This window comes from Ammodytes marinus, assembly GCF_949987685.1.
Source record: "Ammodytes marinus genome assembly, chromosome: 9".
Taxonomy (NCBI): domain Eukaryota; kingdom Metazoa; phylum Chordata; class Actinopteri; order Uranoscopiformes; family Ammodytidae; genus Ammodytes; species Ammodytes marinus.
Window position 1 is genome coordinate 25,031,303 of NC_137213.1, and position 25,052 is coordinate 25,056,354.

The 25,052-nt window shown below is 42.8% G+C and overlaps 2 protein-coding genes and 1 long non-coding RNA gene across 3 annotated transcripts; 2 read left to right on the plus strand and 1 right to left on the minus strand.

The window, feature by feature from the left end:
- The first annotated feature begins 47 nt into the window (after nt 1-47).
- On the plus strand, nt 48-12,405 carry gk5 (glycerol kinase 5). Its single transcript, XM_080033968.1, has 17 exons — nt 48-128; nt 438-738; nt 876-969; nt 1,863-1,938; nt 2,160-2,253; nt 2,426-2,557; nt 3,476-3,551; nt 3,836-3,897; nt 4,006-4,079; nt 4,453-4,513; nt 6,444-6,570; nt 6,658-6,762; nt 8,786-8,880; nt 9,347-9,450; nt 9,544-9,603; nt 9,947-10,080; nt 10,780-12,405. Exons 2-17 carry the CDS (start codon nt 613-615, stop codon nt 10,950-10,952), a joined length of 1,593 nt encoding a protein of 530 aa, XP_079890094.1. The 5' UTR covers nt 48-128; nt 438-612; the 3' UTR covers nt 10,953-12,405.
- On the minus strand, nt 10,822-23,755 carry LOC307255304. The gene is made up of 3 exons (XR_013845020.1): nt 23,661-23,755; nt 19,186-19,279; nt 10,822-10,954 (listed from the first exon to the last, which is right to left on the minus strand). It is a non-coding gene; the product is annotated as an uncharacterized lncRNA (long non-coding RNA).
- Nucleotides 14,854-18,403, plus strand: atp1b3a (ATPase Na+/K+ transporting subunit beta 3a; the record flags this gene model as incomplete). Its single annotated transcript, XM_080033979.1, has 7 exons — nt 14,854-14,965; nt 16,228-16,356; nt 16,652-16,750; nt 16,889-17,082; nt 17,297-17,347; nt 17,928-18,014; nt 18,123-18,403. The coding sequence occupies 7 exons, from the start codon at nt 14,854-14,856 to the stop codon at nt 18,288-18,290; spliced, it is 840 nt and encodes a 279-aa protein (XP_079890105.1). The 3' UTR covers nt 18,291-18,403.
- Nucleotides 23,756-25,052: the final 1,297 nt, after the last annotated feature.

Here is a 25,052-nt window from a genome sequence, read left to right on the forward strand (position 1 = left end):
GCTCTGTACTACGGGTGCCCATAGGCATTACGCGAATCAACCCAACAGGATCGACTAGTACAATACTTTCGATATCTCTCCTTCAGGCACCTACACGTATGGAATTCACTACTACAGGCACATGTTGGGTAAATGTTGTGTAGCCTGAGTAATGTTTAGAAAGAAAATGCGTTTGGGGACGTTTCCCCCCCACCCCCCGAAGCTAATAACCGTTCGAAATACAATTTATGAAAGCTAGCAGTCGCTCATTAGCTTAACACTTTGGTTTTGGTTAAGTCCAACTTCAGCACCAGACTCAAGAGGAGAGAAACTTGTTTTAAATATGTGTAGCTATCATTTTGAATCGCAGAATTACTGAACCTCGATATAATGTGTTTTGCATGCTGTGGGGGGTTCTTCGGCGTGAGGAATAAAGTGGTGCAATGTGTAACCAACAGGTCCAACTGGGACGAAGAGTCAGGAGAGCGAAGGTCGAGTTTCTGCCTTAATAATCGACCGCACTGAGCAGATAAGCTGAAAAGTGATCAACACACTATACATTCTGGAGTCGAACAGAACCATTATGAGCTGACCACGGAGGACGTGGCACTGGTTTGAGGGATCTTTCTTTCAATGGGGACTCTGAGGAATGGTTTCAAGAAGGAAAGCTTCATCTTGTCTGTGGACGTCGGTACAACATCGATAAGGTGTCACGTCTATGACAAAGAGGCAAAAATCCGAGGATCATGTTCAGTCAAGGTATTCATCTCTCTCTTTCTTTCCCTTTCTATGTCTCAAGCACACCAGCTAATCGCATCGTTTTTTGTTTGCCACATACAGAAACTTACTTGATGATATTAAAGGCAGATCCTAATGTGTGTTAATATTTTATCCAGGTTGTGCCCTTGTATCCAGAGGTAGGATATGTGGAGATGGACCCAGATGCACTATGGAAAGGGTTCATCACAGTGGTGAAGGGAGCCGTACAAGGTACAGTTGCAACAGTTTATGTTGTTGCATCTATCCACAACCACACCTAGGGGTCAGACTGGATAGGATCCATTTTGATAATGATGAAAGGCACACCCTATTTGACAAATGCATATCTGATAATATGCATTTGTTATAGCATACAATTATTCTAAAACAGGACTGCATTTTGTTCATGCTTTTTTCAAAGAGATCAGTGTTCAAACCTCATGCTGCACACCACACAAGATTATAAGTAACGATTACTTATGGCATGCAAGGTTTACGGCATAACGAGGGAATTTTGTATATTCAGTGCACTAACCAGTACAGCAATAAGTTACAGCCTCAATAAGCACCTCACACTCATATTGTTAATTATTTTTTATTTTTTTTAAAGATATTTTTTGGGCATTTTTATGCTTTATTGATAATGTACAGAGACAGAGTTGAAATGGGGTAGAGAGGGGAGGGACATGCAAAGAACGACCGCGGGCTGGAATCGAACCCGGGTCCGCTGCTGGCCGAGGCCCATGGTGGGGACGCCCTACCAACTGAGCTAAGGGCGCCCCGTTAATTCTTGTTTGTTTTCAAGGCTGTGCCCACTGCTATTGTTTTTACAGGATTACATTAAAGGGAAATGAGAGAGGCCGATTTTAAACACAATCAAAAAAACTAACTACTGTTCAACTCTGTCATGACTCCGTAAAGAAGCGTTTAAAGCCCAGAACAGGAAATTGAATCACATGGGACATTTGTCTGTGTTTTAGAGCCTGCAGTAATCCCTATATGCTAGTCCTGATTTTAAAAATGTCTTCCTATTTCTCACCCTAACCGTTTGAATATGTGTGTGTGTGTGTGTGTGTGTGTGTGTGTGTGTGCTTGTGCGGCTTTATTTATATCTCATTAAATAGATGCCGGGGTACAAATGCGTCAGATGGAAGCTCTTGGTATCTCCACTCAACGAAGCACCTTCACAACATGGGACAGGTAAAACATTAAAGATCAGTTCGTTTTGTATTTAAACATTGTGTCATCTGGTATTAATTGCCAAATTCTCATCTTTTAAAGGTTGATATTTCAATTCCACAACAACCTTTTCTTAGATAATACGAAGTTCCATATGACTTTTGGGCAACCTGAAGAGAACCGATGTAGCTCACCTTTGTACAGTTCAGGTTCATTTCACTTTCCCTCTTTCACTTTGACAGGAACACTGGGAATCCTTTCCATAACTTCATCAGTTGGCAGGATCAAAGGGCTGCTGACCTGGTAAAGTCCTGGAACAGATCCTGCACAATGAGAGTGAGTCTTTGACCACTTTGCATGTCTGCTTTTCATGTACGGTACAGCTAGCGATAACGTTTGGTAGTAAAGAGACAAGAGAAATGAAAAATATGTTTGACAACAAGCAACCTCAGAATCGGTGCGGTCTGTTCATTCAACATTGCTTTAACTGTTTCCATGCCAACTTCAGACATTACAGGGTGCGATGAAGCTGATCTACTTCCTGACCAGGCAGGACCGGTCGCTTGCAGCGAGTCTTATTGTCTTCACCACTCAACATGTTACCTTCCGCCTCATCTGGGTCCTAACACACTACAAGCAGGTGTGTGTGTGTGTGTGTGTGTGTGTGTGTGTGTGTGTGTGTGTGTGTGTGTGTGTGTGTGTGTGTGTGTGTGTGTGTGTGTGTGTGTGTGTGTGTGTGTGTGTGTGTGTGTGTGTGTGTGTGTGTGTGTGTGTGTGTGTGTGTGTGTGTGTGTGTGTGTGTGTGTGTGTGTGTGTGTGTGTGTGTGTGTGTGTGTGTGTGTGTGTGTGTGTGTGTGTGTGTGTGTGTGTGTGTGTGTGTGTGTGTGTGTGTGTGTGTGTGTGTGTGTGTGTGTGTGTGTGTGTGTGTGCGCGCGCAGATCCAGAAGAAATTAGCACTGAAAAGTTGAAAACCACAACTAAAGCTGTCTCCTCTGATACCAGAAGTTATGCAGTTTACTTTTACTAGGGCTGCACAATAATGAACTACTTATTTTCATTGTAGATTCATATACAATTTTTAATTGACATTTTTGCTGTTTGGTTTAAATGTCTTTTTTTTACAATACATGTATTTATTAATACAATGTATTAGTAGTAGTTACCTGAATTAAATAGCTGACAGTTAGCTTTCCATTAATTGACTAAGAGATTTGTTGACCAAGGGTTTCAGTTCTCTATCTTTTTCCAGACACTTTTTCATCTGCAGGAAGCTTGGGCTATTGAAGAACTTGTAGCATTGCCAGCGCTGTTAAAAGTAGTAAATGAGTGAACACAGACACACAATGTTGTTCGTTTTCAAACAAACTCCCCGTCTTGGGTATGGTCTTGATACAATACATGGCAGAGTGTACACCTGTAACCCACCGAGGCTGTGGTATTTAAGGGGAAATGACAAACAAAGGAAAACCAAATCAAAGTTAGGCAGGATGTGCTATTGGCACAGCTCTCCCATTCACTTCTCTTCTCTCCCTCATTGTATTTATTTTCTTTCTTCCAGGTTCGTCAAGCAGTAGCCGAAGGCAACTGCTGCTTTGGAACAATAGACACCTGGCTCCTGTACAAACTCTCCAAAGGTGTGTTTGGCATGGGAATTCTCCATTCTCTAGTAGATCAATTTATTTTCTTGAGAATAGTCCAGTGTTACACCATATGTCAAGTGGATTGCATTTCGCACAGTTTGTCTAACAGATTTTAAGACCTAGATTGAATATTTTTTGTGTTCACAATCCTATTGCATCACTGATTGGCTGAAGTCCCTCAGAAATGTTTTAGTTAACATGAGGGGGGGAAGAGCTATTTTCCCTTTGCAAATGGATTATTTTGATTGATCATTTCTTTAACACTGTACCTGTCTTAGGAAACATCCATGCCACAGACTACTCCAATGCAAGTACAACTGGATTTTTTGACTCCTATCAGGTCAGGTTCATGTCATGTTTATTTATTGTTCCTTTAAGTTTTTGATGTGAGATTTTGTGTTGTTTTGATTTACCCATATCACTGACATGTGACATTTTTTTTTCACAGATGTGTTGGAGTGGGTTACTCTGCTCTCTTATTTCTTTGCCTATGTCTATTTTACCCACAGTAGAAGACACAGGGTGAGTCCACCATTTATTTTAAATTCCAACTTACATCATGTCTTCTGTATCTCGTCTCAGCTTGTAAAAGTCATAAATAATATCACATGTGCACTTTGCTCAGTTTTGTAGCCAGAAGTAATACACTTTAAGTCACTGGGGGTTGTGATCCACACATGCGGTTGCGAGATGATCACTTTGAGATGAATTACTATGGTAGAAAATCAAACTTAATTCTGCTACACAAAGGAATATTTTGCCTTATTTTTCTTGTATTTCTCTAAAATACTGTATCATTGTACATGCACTCTGGGACAAGAGGTAGCACATACATATTGCTTTGTGTTAAGGAGTCACAAGAAATTGATAAACAATTTTTCCCATCATGCACCAGCCACAACTTTGGTTCCACGGACCCGTCCATCTTCGGAGTACCCATTCCCATCATGTCAGTGGTGAGTTGTCAAGGTCCCTGTAGCATCACACATGTAGTGAGGAATGTGTGGCTTAAATAAAATATTGTCAGAATCAGATAAACAGTACAACGAAAATAATCACATCAAATGAAAATGAAAAATTACATTTAGCTTATAGCTACTTTGAACACACCAGAGCCCTGTTTCAGGTAGCTGGTTTTGAGGCAACCCAGAGTTTGTTCGCTCTGAGTTAGTGGAAACTCTGGATTTTCCGTTTCAGGTAGCAGGTTCAGCGCAACCGAGAGTCAGTTGCTGCGGCAACATACACCATGGGTCTAACCTGCTCGGGAGGTGGTTAGACCCAGGGCCGCCCATAAGGGGTAGAAAGTGGGAAAGCTTTCTAGGGCCCAGCCACCAGGGGGGGCCCAGAGAGAAAAAAATAAATAAAAAATCCCTTTTTTTTTTTTTTTGCAGATGACCTAACTTAGCCAACCTTTATTATGAACGCTATATTCACAAGATAACTTTCTATAATAAAAGAAAACGTTTTATTCATTGTTGCTTGGGTAAAATTTATCACATTTTATATTGAAAAACTAAAAATATCATGGGTAGTTTTTCAACCAAAACAAATGTTAGCTATGTATTGATGATGAGCAAGCTCACCTAGCAGGCTCAGTGATGCCAGGACCTGGACATAAATCAGGGTACCAGAAAAGAAAGGAAAAAAAAGATGGAACTTTCAAGGGCTTTAGACCCCCGGAAAATTCCTTAATATCAGTATTTCTGCCAGCAGAAGTGGATTTTCAATTCAGAGATACTGTGATATTTCATCAAGTTTTGAGGTGTCTATGTGAGGGTGTTCTGCAAATTATTCTGTATATTTTATCTATTATTTTCTAAGAACATTTGAAAATTAAATATTTAGCCTTTAAACGAAGGTGGCAGATGGTTGTTATACTGATAAGGAAAGCTTCTGGTAGCAGTGCTATCATGGTTAACCCCCCCTACAGCATTGGTGTGTCTAAAAGCTTACATTATACTTACATTGCACTGCGCGCGCTCGCATCGTCGGTATCTCTGGCCACTATTATTTCCAATAGCCCACCCTAATCTAACTGGCTAGAACCAGCCCTGTGTACAGGTATGTGTTATGTAGGAATAAGCGCATCATGCACTGATACAAGTTCAGTATGAGTATAGGGGGCCCAATGACTGGACCTTTTTAGGGGCCCAGTCATTTGTCTGGGCAGGCCTGGTTAGACCTACCCTGAGTTTGTTACGCTGCAGCTCCGACTGAAGAAAGTGTCACTGTTACAACGCGTCCCTGTACAGTTTGAAGCAAAATCACTCCATAGAAATCTCCATCGGGATGTTTTTATCATTTCCTGATGATTTTACGTTTGACCGATCATTTATCTGATCAGTAGCCTTGTTCTCAGTAGACTATGGCTTCTCATACGGAAGCGAATTGCCGAGGAGATTAGATCAGAGTTATGAGACAATATCCCCGTTAATTCTTCTCCATACCATAAGCTCATTCGTTAATATTTCTAACTCTAGTGGGAGGAGCAGAGATTTTTTTTATTTTTTTTGAGAAGTGGGAGGATCAATCATTTGTTTCTACTGTTTCCATGGTGAATCATGTTATCAGCGATCCATTGACGATGGCTTTTACGCACGCGATCAACCCAGAGTGAACACGCTCAGAGTTGATTGACCCAACGCTGATCCACTGTTCTGAAACCGAAAACCCAGAGTTGCTCATCAACCCTGCGCTCTGAGTTGACCAACTTAGAGCGCAGGATTAAACTCAGAGTATGTAAAACCAGCTACCTGAAACAGGGCTCAGTTAATAGAGAGGGAGGTGAAGTTAAACAAGTGACATGTCCAGTGTTGTAGTGAAAACAGAGTTTTACACAGTTTACATAAAAAAAACAAAATGACTTCCTCTGTTCCTCTGCTATAGATGGCGGACCAGCAGGCAGCCATGTTTGGAGAGTGCTGCTTCGAGATTGGGGATGTCAAGATCACTATGGGAACGGGCACCTTCATGGACATCAACACTGGGAGCAAACCACACACGTCCATAGCAGGTAAATCAAAACACAAGCACATTGAGATAGTTCTGTTGGGATTGTTCCACACAGGCACAATAACAAGCAAGCCTTGGTCCTCTTTAGGTCTCTATCCTCTGGTGGGCTGGAAGATCGGCTCAGAGTTGGTGTATGTGGCGGAGGGCAACTCAGCAGACACGGGCACCGCCATCAATTGGGCACAAGGGCTGGGTGAGCAACGATTATTATACTCTGGGTGATAACTCGTTTCTAAGCAAGAACGTGAAGTAAGCTTCCATCAAAGAACCAATGCTGGGATCATTCAAAGTTATATATACAGTATCTCACAAAAGTGAGTACACCCCTCACATTTCTTCACATTTTTCTTTATATCTTTCCATGGGACAACACTGAAGAAATGACACTTTGATACAATGTAAAGTAGTCAGTGTACAGCTTGTATAACAGTGTAAATTTACTGTCCCCTCAAAATAACTCGACACACAGCCATAAATGTCTAAACTGCTGGCAACAAAAGTGAGTACACCCCTTAGAAAAAATTTACAAATTGGGCCCAAAGTGTAAATATTTTGTGTGGCCACCATTATTTTCCAGCACTGCCTTAACCCTCTTGGGCATGGAGTTCACTAGAGCTTCACAGGTTGCAACTGGAACCTTGTTCCACCCATTTATGACAGCATCACAGAGCTGGTGGATATTAAAGACCTTGCGCTCCTCCACCTTCCGTTTGACGATGCCCCAAAGATGCTCAATAGGGTTTAGGTCTGGAGACATGCTTGGCCAGGCCATAACCTTTACCCTCAGCTTTTTTAGCAAGCCACTGGTCGTCTTGGAGGTGTGTTTGGGGTCGTTATCATGTTGCAATACCTCCCTGCGGCCCAGTTTACGAAGGTTGAGTGCACATGGTCAGCGTCGTACACAGAGGTTGGCTTTGGAAAATAGACGTATGAGTGCTGCCAGCATTGCTGAAGGGCTTGAAGGGGTGGGGGGTCAACCTGTCAGTGCTCAGACCATACGCCGCACTCTGCATCATACTGGTCTGCATGGCTGTCATACCAGAAGGAAGCCTATTCTAAAGATGATGCACAAGAAACCCCACAAAAAGTTTGCTGAAGACAAACAGACAAACAAAAATGTATTTTGGTCTCATCAGACCACAGGACATGGTTGCAGTAATCCATGTCCTGTGGTCTGATGAGACCAAAATACATTTATTTGGTTCAGATGGTGTTAAGAGTGTGGAGCGGCAACCAGGTGAGGAGTACAAAGACAAGTGTGTCTTGCCTAGAGTCAAGCATGGTGGTTGGAATGTCATGGTCTGGGGCTGCATGAGTGCTGCCAGCACTGGGGATCTACATTTCATTGAATTCTAACATGTACTGTGACATACTGAAGCAGAGCATGATCCCCTCCCTTCATAAACTGGGCCGCAGGGCAGTACTGCAACATGATAACGACCCCAAACACCCCTCCGAACGACCACTGGCTTGCTAAAGAAGTTGAGGGTAAAGGTTATGGACTGGCCAAGCATGTCTCCAGTCTTAAACCCTATTGAGCATCTTTGGGGCATCCTAAAACGGGAGATGGAGGAGCGCAAGGACTCTAATATCCACCAGCTCCTTGATGTCGTCATGAATGGGTAGAAGAGGGTTCCAGTTGCAACCTGTGAAGCTCTAGTGAACTCCATGCCCAAGAGGGTTAAGGCAGTGCTAGATAATAATGATGGCAAAACAAAATATTGACACTTTGGGCCCAATTTGGACATTTTTTCTTAGGGGTGTACTCACTTTTGTTGCCAACAGTTTAGACATTAATGGCTGTGTGTCGAGTTATTTTGAGGGGACAGTAAATTTACACTGTTATACAAGCTGTACACTGACTACTTGACATTGTATCAAAGTGTCATTTATTCAGTGTTGTCGCATGGAAAGATATAATGAAATATTTGAAGAAATGTTAGGGGTGTACTCACTTTTGTGAGATACTGTATAAGATGATCTTCTCTACACTCAATACGTTAGCGTGCGTGTGTGTGTGTGTGTGTGTGTGTGTGTGTGTGTGTGTGTGTGTGTGTGTGTGTGTGTGTGTGTGTGTGTGTGTGTGTGTGTGTGTGTGTGTGTGTGTGTGTGTGTGTGTGTGTGTGTGTGTGTGTGTGTGTGTGTGTGTGTGTGTGTGTGTGTGTGTGTGTGTGTGTGTGTGTGTGTGTGTGTGTGTGTGTGTGTGTGTGTTGCAGAGCTCTTTTCTGACGTGCAGCAGACCAGTGCCATGGCCTACAGTGTCAGTGACTCAGACGGAGTGTGTTTCGTGCCGTCCTTCAGCGGCCTGCAGGTAGACGTGTGTGGGCACAATGTGCATTTCGGCGTCAGGGAGTCTGTGTTTGCTTTCTATACACAGCTGTTGTTTGGTTAAATGTGTAACCATAGACACCCAAAGCAAGAAAAAAAACATGTGTATTCAATCTTTATTTACTTTTTTAGTTTTTAGTTTGTCTCTCTGTAACATGCTTATGTGTCTCTTTTTTCTTCTCTGCCCTCCTTTGTGAACTGGCTTTTTGTAAGTGTTCGTCTTGAATGCTTATAGTTAAATGGCAATGATTTGATTAAAACATTAGTTTTGAAGTGGTTGTCTTATCAAGAGAAATGTTCAGTAGGCATGTCAAACAGTATCACTGCACTCTTGTGGAATCTTGTATTAATACAAAATACATCAGGATAATTTCATATATTTTTTAACCTTTTTTTTATATACTTGTACTAAAAAAAAATACTTTTGTATTTACATCATTTCTCCAAAGGCACCTCTGAATGATCCCAAAGCTTGTGCTTCCCTCATGGGCCTAAAACCTTCCACCACTAAAAGTCACCTGGTCCGAGCCATTCTGGAGTCGGTGGCCTTCAGGTGGGTCGTTTGGAAGACATGCTTTCTGTTTGAACTGGTCATTCATTCATGCTAACTGATATTCTTTCCTTCCACTGTTCTTAATCTCTGCAGAAACAATCAGCTGTATGAGACGATGCTGAGAGAAACTCACATTCCCATCACAAAGATCAGGTGCAGTTCTTTTTACCCACTGTGTGATTAAAACAGTATTTGGGCTGCAGTAATGTAAGTTTGTCACACAGGAGACTCAATGTAGGCCTTTAAATCTCATAGTGGTCTAACTACCCTTTGATATATACTAGAGCTTACGGTGCAATATCTGATTATAGGATTTGGATGCTAGCCAGCAACCTGGCTGTAACACGAGTGGACTGTTGCGTACTCTACCGCTTCTAATGCAGTTCAGTTTTTATTGGCAATGCATTACTGGTGTATGCTTCCCCTACACCGTTCCAGTAGAGTGAGTTGCAGTGTAAGCGAGTACTCTATCGTTCGTTCTTCCTTTATGTCTTAGGGTGGATGGAGGAGTTTCCTCCAATGACTTTGTCATGCAGCTGACTGCAGACCTGTTTGGCAGGAAGTTAGTAAGACCCAACCACCATGAGATGTCGAGTTTAGGGGCTGCTTATGTCGCCGGACTTGGAGTTGGTAAGCAGATACACACATGCACATCATGCTGTATGCCCCTTTTTCATTTGTTCGATACCTACAAAGACCGTTAATGTCTTGTGTTATGTTATAACCTAAAATAAGCTGGCTTGCTTTGTGTCTTAGAGCAGGCAGCTCATAACAATCTTTGTTATGTGGAGATGAAATGAGAAGTTAAACAGTAACACATCAATGTTACACTTTTTACTTTCATTGTTTTCTTTGATTTTATCAAAAAATACGACAACAAAAAAAAACACTTGGTCTTGACTGAATTTCATTTGAAAATGTATCATCAAAAGTCCTATTTTTAATTCTTGGACCTGGCAGAAAAAAGCAAACTGACATATAGGTCGTTGTTATGTAACCTGTTCTCCATATTAATTCTTCACATTATGTAATAAGATTGTTATACAGTAGTCGGTGCATAATCAAATCAAACTCAACGCTGATGATTGAGTAACGATGTGAATGACGTTTTGAGAAACTTTGGTTCTCAGTGGATCATCAGCAGCCAGTCGTGTTGAGTTACTTTTATTATTGTTATATTTATAATGTATTTGTGGGCATTTGTAACACTCCCAGGGCAATCACTCCTGCATTTATATAGGACTTCTGGGTGTTCTACTGTACATGGGGGTATTAAAAAAAAGGGTTTGTTTCAATGCTGTTTCCCTCTGTTTTGGACTGGCACTGCAGGTTTCTGGAGGACTAGGGAGGAGCTGAAGAAGTTGCAGGTCACTGACGATGTGTTCTTGCCCCGGGGAGCGCCCAAGCAGGGCACCAGCGGGCCGAGTGGAGAGTACGATCCTGTCCTCCAGTGCTGGGAGAGAGCTCTCCTACGCTCCATGAATTGGTACACTAAGCCTTGACACTGGATGAGCACACAGGGGGGAAATCCAGGGTTAGAACAAATTACACAATAGAGACATTTTTGCATGTGAAAGCAGACGGTCCATCTTGTAACAAAATAACTGTTTTGTAACAGCCATCAACGGCGTCTCTTAGAAGGGTCCTGTACACGTACGGTCCATTTCCTAGCACCTGCACAGCCTTGGATTATTGTGCACACTCTGGATCAGCCTTATCAGATCCTTAATGTGATCCAGAACACAAGTCACCGGTGCCCCTTCATATTACAGTATATGATGGGGAAAAAAATATTTGTGCCTTTTTCCACATGGGGGCGCTAATAACTGAGTTTGCACAGCTTCTTAATTTTGTGAATTCGCCATAGCAACCACATGCCACATGTAAAGGGGCCAAATCAGATTCACACATGATCCTCTGTGAGGCGGAAAGAACACACACACAGCCGTTGAGCCTTCTGGTCATGATACCTCAAGATTTTTAGAGCTCTAAAATAGGAAACACGCAGTTTAGTATTTACTCGTACTTGTGTTTTTTTTGTACCCGTCTTTCATGTGTCTGTTTCTTGTTGATCTGAACAATATTTTCACTTTGCCAATTCATGAAAATGTCAGTCCTCGTGTGTAAACATTCAGTCCCACGTGTACTCTTTTAACAAGCTAGAGCTACAGCATGTTTGTAATTAGGATTTGTAGCTAGCACTCTTTACACAGTATTTACACAGTATTTAAACTTATCTGGAACCAAACACAATTCTTAAATGTGACAATGATAGTGTCAAAATGTGACTGGAACATAAACTAATTGCACATGTTTTGCTTTGTACGAGGAAATCTAACCGGATCTGACTCTTTCAGCGCCTCCTCGTCAGACATGCTTCTCTGACATCCTTTTAGGATAAGAAACAAATAAAGAAATATTACAGTTTGCTACGGAGCAGTTTGAAGAGCAGCGGAATTGTTCAGACTAGGATTAAAACAGATGGGAATATGCATTGAGTGTTATAGAATGTTGTAGATAAATACAGTAATTGCTTTGTATATATTGAATTGTTTCATGTGAGACACTGTGTTGCTGATGTTTTATGATAGTATTTTACTTGACCTGAGGAACTCTTGACGACATAGTTGCAAATACTAACTGTGTAACAAATGACTAAGGAAATGTAAACTGTGAATCTCATTCCACATGTGTTTTACCTAACGGGTACTGTTCAAATGTCCTCTCCCAATACTGTAAAATAATTCTTTCTACGTAAACTAAAGGTTTGTCTTGCAAAGTGATACCGCTATGAAACAAAAATGAACACCTCAGGTTGCAATGACATTCCATTTGTAACACATGCACTTCTTTCAGTTCTTGAATGTAAATGTCCGCTGCTGCCGGTAAATAACAAATAATACATTATATGTGATCATACAGTTTGTTAACAAGTTGAGTGGATGTATGATATACTCTCCTGAAAGGGCTAGTAATGAATTAAAAAATAAATAAATTATAAGCAGTTGCTTGTGGTGATTTGAGTGTCTTGTGCGTACAGTAGGTGTCACACACTGACACGGTGAGTGAGTGAGCAGATGCTGCCAAAGGGCTTGACCTCTGTGTGGACTCGGGAGGGGGGGGGATTGTCCTGTGTGCCTGAGGGAATGATCAGAAAGACGGGCGGTTAGATGAGTATAGGGATCGCTTCCCATTGATGTGACCAAACCTGCCTGTGAGGGGTTGCTATGGCAGCTCGTGGATGGAGTGACTGAGAACAAATGGGGTGTGTTTTCCTGCTCATGGTGCTGGTATGGTTAAGGGGGCGCTAATTGAGTGCACAGAAATAGGGTTTTTTTCCTAAACAATGGGAGGATTGTGTGCTTGTCCCCACAGAGGAAGAGCAGAAGTGAGTTGTGTGTGTGTGCGTCGCTCCGATCAATACAGTGCAGCACTGTACCCAAACGCTTCCTCTCGTCTTACTGTCAGTCTCAGCTTTATCACTCAAACATAGGATATTTTTTTTTAATGCCAGTGGGCTTGGCTTGCAGTGGGATGCCTTCACAGAAAAAAAAATGTGCTGGAGTGAGTGAGACGGACAGGACTAACCCATGAATCAGTGCTGCCGGCTCTCACACTAATCAGTAATGTGTGTGTGTGTGGGGGGGGGGGGGGGGGTGGGTTGTGCTCGGTACCGCATTGTATGAGTTGTGGTGGGCCCTGCCTTGCAACAAATTCATTCTGACAGCAGGAACTGGATGCAATGCGACCACTACTCCCGTCCCCCTCCCCCCATACTGAGCTGAACCCTGTATGGAGGGTCATTATATAACTCCCTGTTCCCTTTTCTCTGGTTCTGACACACTGGGATTGTTTGTTGGAGTGTCGGGGTTGGAAGTTAAGCTTTGCTATTTTTTTCTTTCTTTCCTTCCACTGTCTCTGCCTCTTCCCCCCCTCCGCTGCCTAAGCACCCATCCTTTTCAGTTCACTTCATTTCAGTCACTGGCACGACATACACGTTTGCATAGCCTATAATGCAATATCAATCAAATGAAATGTATTTGCTCTGCGGCTGTGGCTTATTTACTGATATGAACATAAAACAGTGCTCAAAATATGACGTCATCACTCTCCAGGGAAAAGTGTTGTTCACTGTTAACTTTGACACATCTGTTTGTGGCCCTGGACTGTGTTCTCTCTTCCCTTCACTCTATTACTCCCTCTCTCTCCTTCTTTCGCTCTGTGGGTGTCTCTCTCTCTTCCTCTCTCTTTATAGCCTAAATGATGTCTTCCGCTCTCTCTGCTTTTCTCTCTAAATACATGAGTGTCTCTCTTTCTCTGTGTCTTTCTATCTAAAAATAGGCCTACATATTTCTCTATGTCTCCTCTCACCCCCTCTCTCTCTCACACACACACACACACACACATTCTCGTTTCAATGGTGCTCAATTGCCATGGCAACAAGGATTGGCAAACGCTCCAAATATCTATGCTCACCCAGCAAGTCAGTCACAAATAGCATCCTCATGGGCTTCAAATATAGCCTAACTGGCCTTTATGTACATGTATATAAGTGTGTAGGCTATATGCTTGTAAAGTAGAGCTGTATGAAGGGTGAGAATTACAGTGCAGACACTGCAAACACTGTAGGATTGGTAATTGTGTGTGCATGGTGACTCTACGAATAGATCTTATAGGCTACCGTCCTAATTTTTTATAGGTTTCATAAAATATCATAGAATAGCCTATGTATAGCCTATTACATGATAGGTTCATTATTTACGCTCTTTGGGTTCTGCAGTCCTTTGGTGAGACTCAATGTCGCAATGAAATGTGCAAATGTTTGCGTTCCTCCTGTCTTTTTTGATGGATACCACAGCATGAAGGCTAGTAGAAGGCTAATTTAAAATGGAGACCCCAGGCCGTTCCCAATAGGCTAACATGTAGCCCAATCCATTATAACATTAATTGATGATGAGAACGATAGTGTGCGCTCTATTTAGAATTCGGTAACGGTGCGTCTCGCCTTAATTAGCCAATGCACATCCATCTGGTCGCACTGCATCAGCTGCCACGACGGGGCTCGTGTGGTGAGGAGGACGTCACTGATTTCTTCTGCTTCTTTCACCTTCCTTCTTCACGTTTTTTTGTTCCACCAGAACCTCTCTCTCTCTCTCTCTCTCTCTCTCTCTCTCTCTCTCTCTCTCTCTCTCTCTCTCTCTCTTCCTCCTCCTCCTCCTGCCTTTATTCTCTCTCCACACCGCCCACTCCACTCACCGCCGCCTCGCCGGCTTCTTCGTCTCACCACATCTCCCGCTGCCCCTTTTTCTGCGTTTTTTTTATATCAGGAAGAAGAAGCTGCACATTTTGGATCAAAAAAAAATATACACCTATAACTAATATAGGCTATAAATATATATCACCATGGCGAGCACCGAGGATAAAGCGACCAACAAGGAGCCCGAGACCAGCTGGAAGGATTCCTTCTACAACCCGAGGACCGGGGAGGTGATGGGTCGCACGGCCAAAAGCTGGGGTAAGGATCCCCTCTTACGCAGCAGTCAGTTAGTAGCGTGGACATTCACGGAGCTTGTAATGGGGGGTGTCCTCCTCTTCCCTTTTTTTCTAAACGTTAAAAGATGCGTGCCACTTGAATATATAGCCCCCCATATAATGCTGTGCATGGATGGGTGAATAAAAATGACAATTGGATTGACGGAGGATCCGTTATAGGCCTAGTACATGAAGGTGTAAAGGAGAAGCCTGCACCAAGATGAATGATGTTATCAAAGGTGTGCACCATCCTCTTACTGCTGCATAGGCAGAAATAGCCAACCAGGTGGTGATCAATCTCAGCAGCAAAGATTTGTCATATTCATTTTTTATCATCATATTAATATTTATCACAGGCATTTAATAGGATAATCAGGGAATGGTATTCACAGTGCAGAGCCCATTCAGCTGATGATAAAACCCCTCATTACCTAATCATCAATGAGGAGTGTGCTACAGCATTCCTGAGCTGGATCCATGGCTGATCAGGCCATACATTTTATGAAATGATTTCCCCCACTTATTTCCAGAGCGAGGTGGTAACACAGCACCCTCCCTCCAGCAGGCAGGTCCTATAGGCTAACGCGGGCTGTCAGGCTGCCTGGGCCCCTGTGCTGCTGTGCAGTGGGATGCTCCATTGCAGTTGCATGGCCGCCCACATTAGCATGCCTGTCAAGGTCAAATGGGATTCCCTCTCTCCTCTTTCGCTCTCTTTAACGCACTCGCTGGACAGGTGCATTGTGGGATACTGTCGGGAGGAATGAGAGAAAGGGGGGACGTTCAAGCTGAGGGGGTACATCCCTTTCTTCTTTTTTTCCCTCTGTCCACTTAGAGGGCATCCGTGCTGTGCAAGCTGGATGGTGGTGGTGAACCATTTTGAGTCAGATGTTTCAATATTTGTGGCTTTTTTTTGTTCATTGTAAAAATGAAGCTTCAGATGCCTGTGGCGCTGCGGCGTCCTCCCCTAGACCGTGTATGGTTTGAAACTGGGCGAAAAATGGCCTCCGATTTGGTTAGCATTGGAAAGCATTTCCCCCTTTGATCCAAAATGGTTCCTCGCAAAAGGGATCGTACACTCAAATGACAGTTTTCTTCAGCCCTCAGATGAGGACAGGTGTGAATCAGAGGGTCTTTTGTTTGCTTGGTTAAAGCTCCTAGTTAATTGCACGAGCCCCCTTTTAGTCTCTCCCTCATTTTGTCTTTTCTTTCTTCCTATTCTCTTTATGTTCCTCTGACGTTCCCCAGGCCTCATCCTGCTCTTCTACCTGGTCTTCTACTGTTTCTTGGCTGGTATGTTCGCTCTGACCATGTGGGTGATGCTGCTCACCCTGGACGACAATGTGCCCAAGTACCAAGACCGCGTCCCCAGTCCAGGTCAGTGTTTCTCAATGCACACAATACGTGGAAGGGAACAGGGGCTTTCAGCTACCGTTACTGGCAGTATTTCTCTATGAGGCATCCATTATTCATACCTGCACCAATGAGATGCTGTCAAAAAAATTTGCTCTACTTTGCAGCTGCTTTTTGTATCGACCTATTTTGAAGTCTCTTCCTGTGTGATATCCGCTCAGCTTGTTTTTCGCGCGGATGGACGCGGATAGTTGCTTCTGTTAGGAATCATTCCGTGCTTTTACTATATGTTCACTCTGCTTTGCGTCTTTGTTTGCAGGTCTAGTGATGCGTCCACATGCACTGGATATGCTATTCAACAAATCTGAGCCGCTGAAGTATGCACAGTATGTCCAGCACCTGGAGAACTTCCTGCAAAGTAAGTGCTCTTCTCCCTGATGCAAAGATAAATGAATGATAAAACTGATTCCATTCCCCCTACTCCTGCATCTTCTCCAAATGATTCATTCCATTTATCGCTCTCTCTCTCTCTCTCCTTCTTTCTCATCTATCTCAGAATATAATGAAACAGAGCAGGAGAAGAATGAGGAGTGCCAAACAGGAAACTACTTTTTGCAGGACAACAGCGAGGAAATGAATAAGAAGGCTTGTCGCTTCATGAGGAGCTCTCTGAGCCTCTGTTCCGGCCTCTCTGACACCAACTTTGGATATTCTGAGGGGAAACCCTGCATATTGCTGAAAATGAACAGGGTAAGAACCCTCCACTTTCAGTCTTCCATACAGGCTTGAGAAAAAAGAGAAGAAAAAGGCTGTAGACGTTTATAGTTTGTTTGTCAAGCTATTCTCCATTCATTTGAATGTGTGCTGATGGTTATTCAATTTGATTCATTTCCAATTGTTGTTCCACACATGCAGCAGCCTTTATACACGGTCTCACCCTCTCCTTTTCCCCCTCGCCTCTCAGATCATCGGCCTGAAGCCCCGCGGGGATCCCTACATCAACTGCACAGTAAAAGTAAACACATTTTTCCACTCTGTGGCGTATGTGTGTATGCTACTTGTTTGTTTGTGTGTATTTTTTTTTCTTTTTCGTTTCTTTCCTAAAAAAAAAGAAAAGCACCGATGACCATAACAGTCCCAATATTTTCATTTTGTTGATCTTTCTTTAATTTATTCCTTGTTTTGTTTGTTCTGTGTCTGTTTTCTTTCTGCATGCTGTCAGTGACGGCATTAGGGTAAGATTATATGTAAATTATCAGGATAAGGCCAGTAGAAGTGTTAAGTTAACACATTTTAGTAATGTAACAGGTCAATATGCAGTTGCCTCTAAAACCCATCCTAGTGCATCATTTATAAACCGTTTTAATCCAACCGGCGTAATCTTCAGCTTTTTATCCTTTAGATTTAACACATTTGCCATGTCATTTCAGCCTCTTCACTAACAACAGAGGGCCATTGATTTTCCTTTTTGTTCATGTCCTGTCTCATGTGATCTAAAAAAAAACGTCCCATTTGCTTTTTTGATTTACCCAAAAATGATTATTTTTTAATTCAATTTGTAATTTACATCGACTAACACGCGTTCCTCGTTGCAGGGAGACACCCCAGTTTCCATGCAGTATTTCCCCAGTGAGGGGCGTATTGACAAGATGTACTTCCCCTACTATGGCAAAAACCTCCATGTAAGTCTTTATTCCCAGTCAGATCACGTGCGCTAACATCCCCCAATATGGATCTTTTATTGACAGACACCGTAGCCGAAACCTGTCTTTTTTTTTCTTCTCACGCAGGTTAATTACGTGCAGCCCCTGGTGGCTGTGAAGCTGCTGCTCACAAAGGATGACTACAACAAGGAGCTGGCTGTGGAGTGCAGGGTTGAGGGCTCCGACCTGCTCAACAACAACGATCGGGACAAGTTCCTGGGCCGCGTCACCTTTCGGGTCAAGGTGGTGGAGTAAAGGGAGAAGCCGCGCCGATAACAAAGGAAAACCTAATGCAGAGGCTGCCAATGTTTGCAAAGGATTTATGTGCAAGGAAGGAAGGGTCAAGTAAGTCGCAAAGATGGCATATGTGAGGGGGATGTGGCCATGATGCAGATCAGCTTGGCGTCCGATGAGGAAGAAGCCACAGTTACAGATATCCAACGTTGCTTTGCTGACATTTCCTGACCCTTCTTTCCTTCCTAATTCCTTGCTGACGTCCTCAAAGATCTCCAGGGCAACACACAGGCTCTGCTCATGACCCCATCCATCCATCTTTACATTCACCTGTTGCACTGTTCATTCCTCACTCAGTTTAATTTTTTTTTTTTAATTTTTTTTTTATGTATATGTTTTCTCTTTTGTTTTAGCATTGATGTAATTAAATAACTTATAGCCATTGCAACCAAGCCATTCGGTGCTGTTGTGGAATTTCTGATACGGACTTTTTTGTTTTTTGTAAATGTTTTTTTAGAGTGTTGTTTTATCTTCTCCAAACTGTACGAACAACTGTATTACCGCTGGCGTTGAGAGAGGATTTTTATCTTGCTGTATAGTACAATTGAGAAAGTAGAACATTTGCGAAAAACACATCTCCAGAGTATTTACATTATCACGTCACAAAGACTTCATAGTAACATACCTTGATAATCAAGTATAGCCACTGTATCCCTGTATATTATGAAATGCCAATTACAAAGTCCCTTTCTACATATGAATACATTGTGATCTTTACCATATTTAGGTAATTATAGGTAGATGTTTGTGTTGTGGCCTTCGTAGCAACAACCAAGTCTTGTGCTGTCTGTCCGTCTGTCTGCATGTCCGTCTGTCTGTCTGTCTGTCTGTCTGCCCGTCTTCCTGTTTTACTCACCTCTCCACTGCAATAGCCAATATGTGGGTGAGCCGGCCAGGACTAGTTAAGTTGTTTCGCTCTCCACCTCACGGGTCCTGCGTATTGATGGTGGCTGAGGAGACACACACGCACACACACACACACACACACACACACACACACACACACACACACACACACACACACACACACACACACATACATACATACATACATACATACATACGTACATACATACATACATACATACATACACAAACAGAGAGAGAGAGAAGGTACAGTGTAAAGTGTTATTTTAAAGGCGGAGAGGCGCCGGGAAAGCATTGCAAAAATAAAAAGTTCACTGTAACCATGTACTGTATATCTTTACGTGATCTGTAATATCTGGGTCTCAAAGATTGTTTGTCAGTTTTTCTCTCTTCTTCAGCCTGTTGATCTGATTGTCTGCCAATCTATTACTCTTCAATGTATATATATAAACACTATCGACCATATTTACTTACTTCACACTGTATTTTTGTCACAAAACACAATGTCTGTGCACTGTAAAGAAATAATTTAAGCAAAGATTTACAGGAAATGATCCTATTACAAAGCTATGTTTACACAGTCTTAACAGGAACCCTCATTTGAAAGAACTTGTACCATCTCTTTTCAGGGTGCCTTAAGACCTGATGAAATAAATTGTGGAATAAAAGTGATTTTGAAGAAAAAAAAGAGCGAGAGCTACTGCTTCTTAATTTGGGGTGTACCTTTTTAGAAGTGGTGAAATAAGTACTCAGCTCCTTTACATATGTATAGATGTTACATATACATTCAAAGTCCTACTTCAATAAAATTATCAAAGTATAATTAGCTATTTAAACTTAAATTTGAAATACTGGATCTGCTTGAGAGAAAGAAAAAGAAACTTTATGCCTCATGAAATAATTAGATTAATTGAAAGGCGGACCTTTATATGATAACAGGGCGCTGCATTTATTAAATGATCAACTCATAGGTCATGTGTATGCATTTGTGACAGGAAGGTTCTTTAAGTCTGAGGGAAACGCAAATCCACACAAACTGTTGATGAAATGACACCAAGATAATTAATCCAGACAAAGGGAAGGATTCAATAACAGTAAAGGGTGAAATTTATCTCAGAGAAGTGGACTGATGGCTGATAATAAAAAAGAAAGAGGAATGTAATACAATGACAGCCTTCACAATTATGCAAGATACTAAAAATAAAGACCAAAATAGTTGAGATGCTTCTCAACTTGACCACCCACCATCCGTCTCACCACTTGCTACTGTGTCTAACCCCCATGAAGCATGACTTTGTGAAAGCAACTGATCCCAGTGTAAATAAATGCTAACCAACACTGTCCACACAAAATGTTCCTGCTTAGGGAGCTGCAGAGTAATGATGTGGATACTGAGACCTGGAATTTAGCTATTTCATTGGAGAAAGTAGAATCTCATAAAGTTATTATTCCTAAAGTGATTTTTCCGGGAGACATGGAGAGTCACTGGAGATTACGATGTCGAAGGAAAGAGTGTGAATGGATGTGGGTCCACAAAATGTGTGAATGCATTTCAAACGGAAGAAAGAAAAAATATATTTGTAACGAGAAAAGACATTAATGAGGCTCAGATAGCTATATAGTGTGTGTGTGATTGCATGAAAATGGAGTTTAGAAGAATTGTGGTTATTAAAAAATAAAGGTTGGATTGTTATTGACAGAGTAGGCTTCCCGCCTCGCAAAAATTATCCTGGAGGGTTACCAAAAGGCATGTTAAGCATTATGAGTCCGACAGATTGACTTCATAAAAGGAGAAGAACAGCAGCATGTGTATGAAATTATGGCTTACTGTAATATTGATGTTGCTGAATTGTCAGACATTTGCCAGTAATACAAATATTCATGGAGCACAATAAGATGCATGACACACAGGAAGCAGGAAGGGAGCAATAAAGAAAGAAGGGAGAGAAAATGCCGATAGACTTGCAGGAAAAACTTGCTGCTCCACTTTATGTGGTTTGTTTGTGTGTGTGTGTGTGTGTGTGTGTGTGTGTGTGTGTGTGTGTGTGTGTGTGTGTGTGTGTGTGTGTGTGTGTGTGTGTGTGTGTGTGTGTGTGTGTGTGTGTGTGTGTGTGTGTGTGTGTGTGTGTGTGTGTGTGTGTGTGTGTGTGTGTGTGTTTGGATGAAGTCATGGATAAACCAAATTTCAAGCATCACACAGAATGCACCATAACCATTAGTGAATCCTTTGGGATGTTTCAATTGGTGGACTTCTGTTTCAATGCCAGTTAGAGATGTACGCTGCTACCTTGATTGCAAAGTGTGACTCAGCAGTATGAGAATGACGGTCCTGTGTCAGGATCAACAGGGCTGGATGGAAAATACCTATGTCTCATCACAAATGAAGACAAAAACAGTTACTAAGAGTGGCTTAAGATATTCTTACAAGAACATGCAACCTGAGCTCCAGTTGTGACACAAGTGCCCTACTCTAAACGGTGATCTGATGATTTTGGAGAATGCTGTCAGAGTCCATATTAAACTGGAGAGAAGGAGCTAAATTAGACATTCCAGAGAAAGCTGACCCATTCTTTGTTTCCATGTTCATTAATGGATTGGCTGCAGGGCTGTTTAGGAAAACAAAAGAATAATAAGATGCGGTATGTTTGTTTAGACATGTTTAACCTAAGGTACAGGCTGTTCAGCTATCTTTCGAAGGAGTCCGGGACAATACAGGCTGTTCAGCTATCTTTCGAAGGAGTCCGGGACAATTTAATGATATTCCAGCAGAATGTTGGAAGAGGCCATGGGCCCAGTTGTGGTTTTGGTAGAGAACAGAAGAGATTTTCCATGTACCGGTCCTTTGAGCGACCCCAGCGAGTCGGGGGGTTTGGCCGGAGCATGGGTGGTCGCAGATAGGGCTTCAACCCGTTATGTGTTATTACTGTCAGAAAGCTGGACACTGGGCCAGAAAATGCTATTTTAGACAGGCAATGGAGAGTCAGGTTTCAGTAAGGGGAAGCAATAACACCCAGATAGTTCACATGCCTCCCCTCCACACGGCCACCGCGGCTCCATCCCAACATGCACCCCCTGCTGGACCAAGACCTGCCTCATTTATGTGGGATCCCAGACCGAAACCAAAGGCAATCCGCCATGGGGTACTTGAATAGTTACAAGCTTGTAGTTCCGATTTCCAATTTAACTGTTTCTGGAAAAACAAGTATATTTTTGGTTGACACTGAAGCAACAATGTCATGTTTGAGAAAAAAAAGACTTGAAATGTCCTATAAGTAGCAAACGTCCAATCTGCCGGCATTAGAGGAGTCCCACAAGCAGCACAATTGTTTCAATCCCTTCAGGTCAAACTTGATGACATGACTTTACAATATTCCCTTGTCAGTCAAATTGGGATGATTTGTTGAGTAAACTTGGTGTTGTACATTCCTGATGGTTCACCTTTCTCTTCACAGAACACAAACAATCTAAGGGGTCTGGATAAACTTAGTCTTGCTGGTCTGGAATCAAGCTATATCATTTTGAGTATAGAGCTGTTAAGCGGAAGTCCCTTACTTCCGGGACATGGGACCTCTCGGCTCGAAAAATTACAACGGTAGTCAATGGAAAGAAATGTATTATTTTCTGGTCCCAGTCATGAAATGCCTTCGATTACACATGTGTTTTGTATGGATTTAGATGGTGTTTTTTCGTGCAAAGAATGGAACAATTTAGCGAGTAGAAGCTGGATACGGTCAGGTTTTGTGCAGAGCGCTTTTGTGGACTACAGCTCTTCGCTGCTCTTGACGCTTATGATATACGTCACCACCACTAGCACCCGTTTAGCTCCGAAACATGGCTGTGTCAATAATGCACTTTACTGCCTTCATTCAAGGACAAGACAAAAGTCTTCAGCGTGGTGAAAACCACTACAAAAGTGGACATGTGGAGAGTTTCACTTTCTCGAGTGGGGAGATTGTCGGCGTCACAGAGGCGACAAGACGTGTAGTTTTTTCTCGTTACATTTTTTCAAAAGCCGTCAGACGAATAATCATACAACATACCGTCAAACTCTTCACATGAAAAATTATCATTTAGACCCATACAAAACATATATGTAATCCAGGGCATTTAATGACTGGGACCAGAAAATAGTAGATTACTTTCCATAGACTCCCATTAATTTTTTTTCAGCCGATAGGTCCCATGCCCCGTAATTCCGCCACTTCCGCTTAACAGCTAGCCTGGAAATCCTGACCCTGATATCTTGAACGATAGAGGGTCTGGCGACGATCAATAGTAATTTCCAACTCTAGGGGCGGCTCCTACTCGTGCATTTCAAATGCCACTGCACGCAGTTGGATAGCACTACAACCAATCAGAGCGATGCACAAGTGACGTAAGCCCCGTTCGTTTAGCGAACAGCTGTTAAACTGTTCAATTAAACGTTTGCCGTTGTCGGTCGGCAAAACAGAACATTCCACTTACTTGCTAGTGAAAGCTATGAGTCCCGTCTTCCAATTCGTTAAGGGTCGAGGCCAAAGCAGTCTCAAACTCACACAACATATCCGCAGCCATCTTTGATGTTTACTATCACAGCTTCGACGTCGCATGCACGTCACTGTCGTCATCCGGTTACGTCCTCCCCAGAGCACCATATAAAGGGCTCTGGCGCGCCCATATTAGATAGAACCAATTGAAACGTTATACCAGATTTCTGGTAGTCTTGATAAGCTTCAACGGAGCGTCTCCAGACCAACACGCGCAGCAAATTTAATTTGCCAGCGCCTAGTGGCAGGTCTGGGAATGCCAGGCTACTTAACAGCTCTATAGGGGAGAAAACTGGGCTGGCCTGTTTTAATTTCTTTAAACCAATCACAATCGTCTTGTTAAGCCCAGGAAGCCACAACGTGTCCTTTCAAAATAGTGCAATTTGGTGCCGACCGTGAACCTATTATGAAAGATGCCGACCTACACCATTAATGATGCACGCTGTGTGTGTGCTGGATAGCCTACTATCAAACCATATCACACGCATGCACGCACTTTCTGTTGGTTGTTTCCAATTCTGAGCGAAGCATAAACGGTAGGCCACAGCGGGGAAGAGGAAGAGTAGGAGTTTGATGCTATTACCTAGCAGGAGCGCTAGAACGAGCGTTGTTAAACGAGACGGTCTCCGCAGGTCTCCGTTTACGAGCATTTCCGGTTTGCGTAACAAGCTGTTACCTTGCGTGACGACTCGCCGCTCCTGTGCTGCCTAGCAACCCTGATTACTGCCAACGGTAGTCTGGCATGACCACTTCCGCCAGCGTCTATTCGCTTGCGTCGAAAAGCTACGCAGCCCTGATGCAGCCCCCTCCTTTTCCGGTTGCTGGCTTTCCCCTATTGTGATCCCCCTCAAATTCGGAAACAATTCGCTCACAGTCAACCCGTGTGCTTATGTGCAGCGCTCTCTCTCTCACACACACACACACACACACACACACACACAGGGTGTGAGAAGTCACATTACTGTAGACAGAAATAAAGTGTGGCGATACTTCGGGATAATAATATTGGCGGCGGCGGTCCGGGATGCATCCTAGCTTAGCCTAGCTGTCCAACTTCATTGTACAACTACCCCCGGGCAGAAATACCCTCATAAACTCTGGAAAATGAAGCGTGGGGGTTTGAATTGAGCACCGGACCTTATAACCAGCTAGATTAAGATCCGCCGTTCCCTTTCTTTGGTGAATTAGGGACTATGCAGCGGTGTTTTAGCGACGGGGAAAGATTCCAACAGCTTCCACTATCACCTAGCAACTCTTACGGCTACTTGCAGCAGTTGGTGTAGCGCTCACAACGTCAAAATCCTGTTCTGCCTGTAAACAGACGGACTAC

What these genes read in the sequence shown, in the direction of transcription:
- gk5 (XM_080033968.1), top strand. Translation starts at nt 613, where the DNA reads ATGGGGACTCTGAGGAATGGTTTCAAGAAGGAAAGCTTCATCTTGTCT. An exon ending in ACAGATCCTGCACAATGAGA is followed by an intron (nt 2,254 to 2,425) that starts GTGAGTCTTTGA and finishes TGCCAACTTCAG; the next exon opens with ACATTACAGGGTGCGATGAA. An exon ending in GATTTTTTGACTCCTATCAG is followed by an intron (nt 3,898 to 4,005) that starts GTCAGGTTCATG and finishes TTTTTTTCACAG; the next exon opens with ATGTGTTGGAGTGGGTTACT.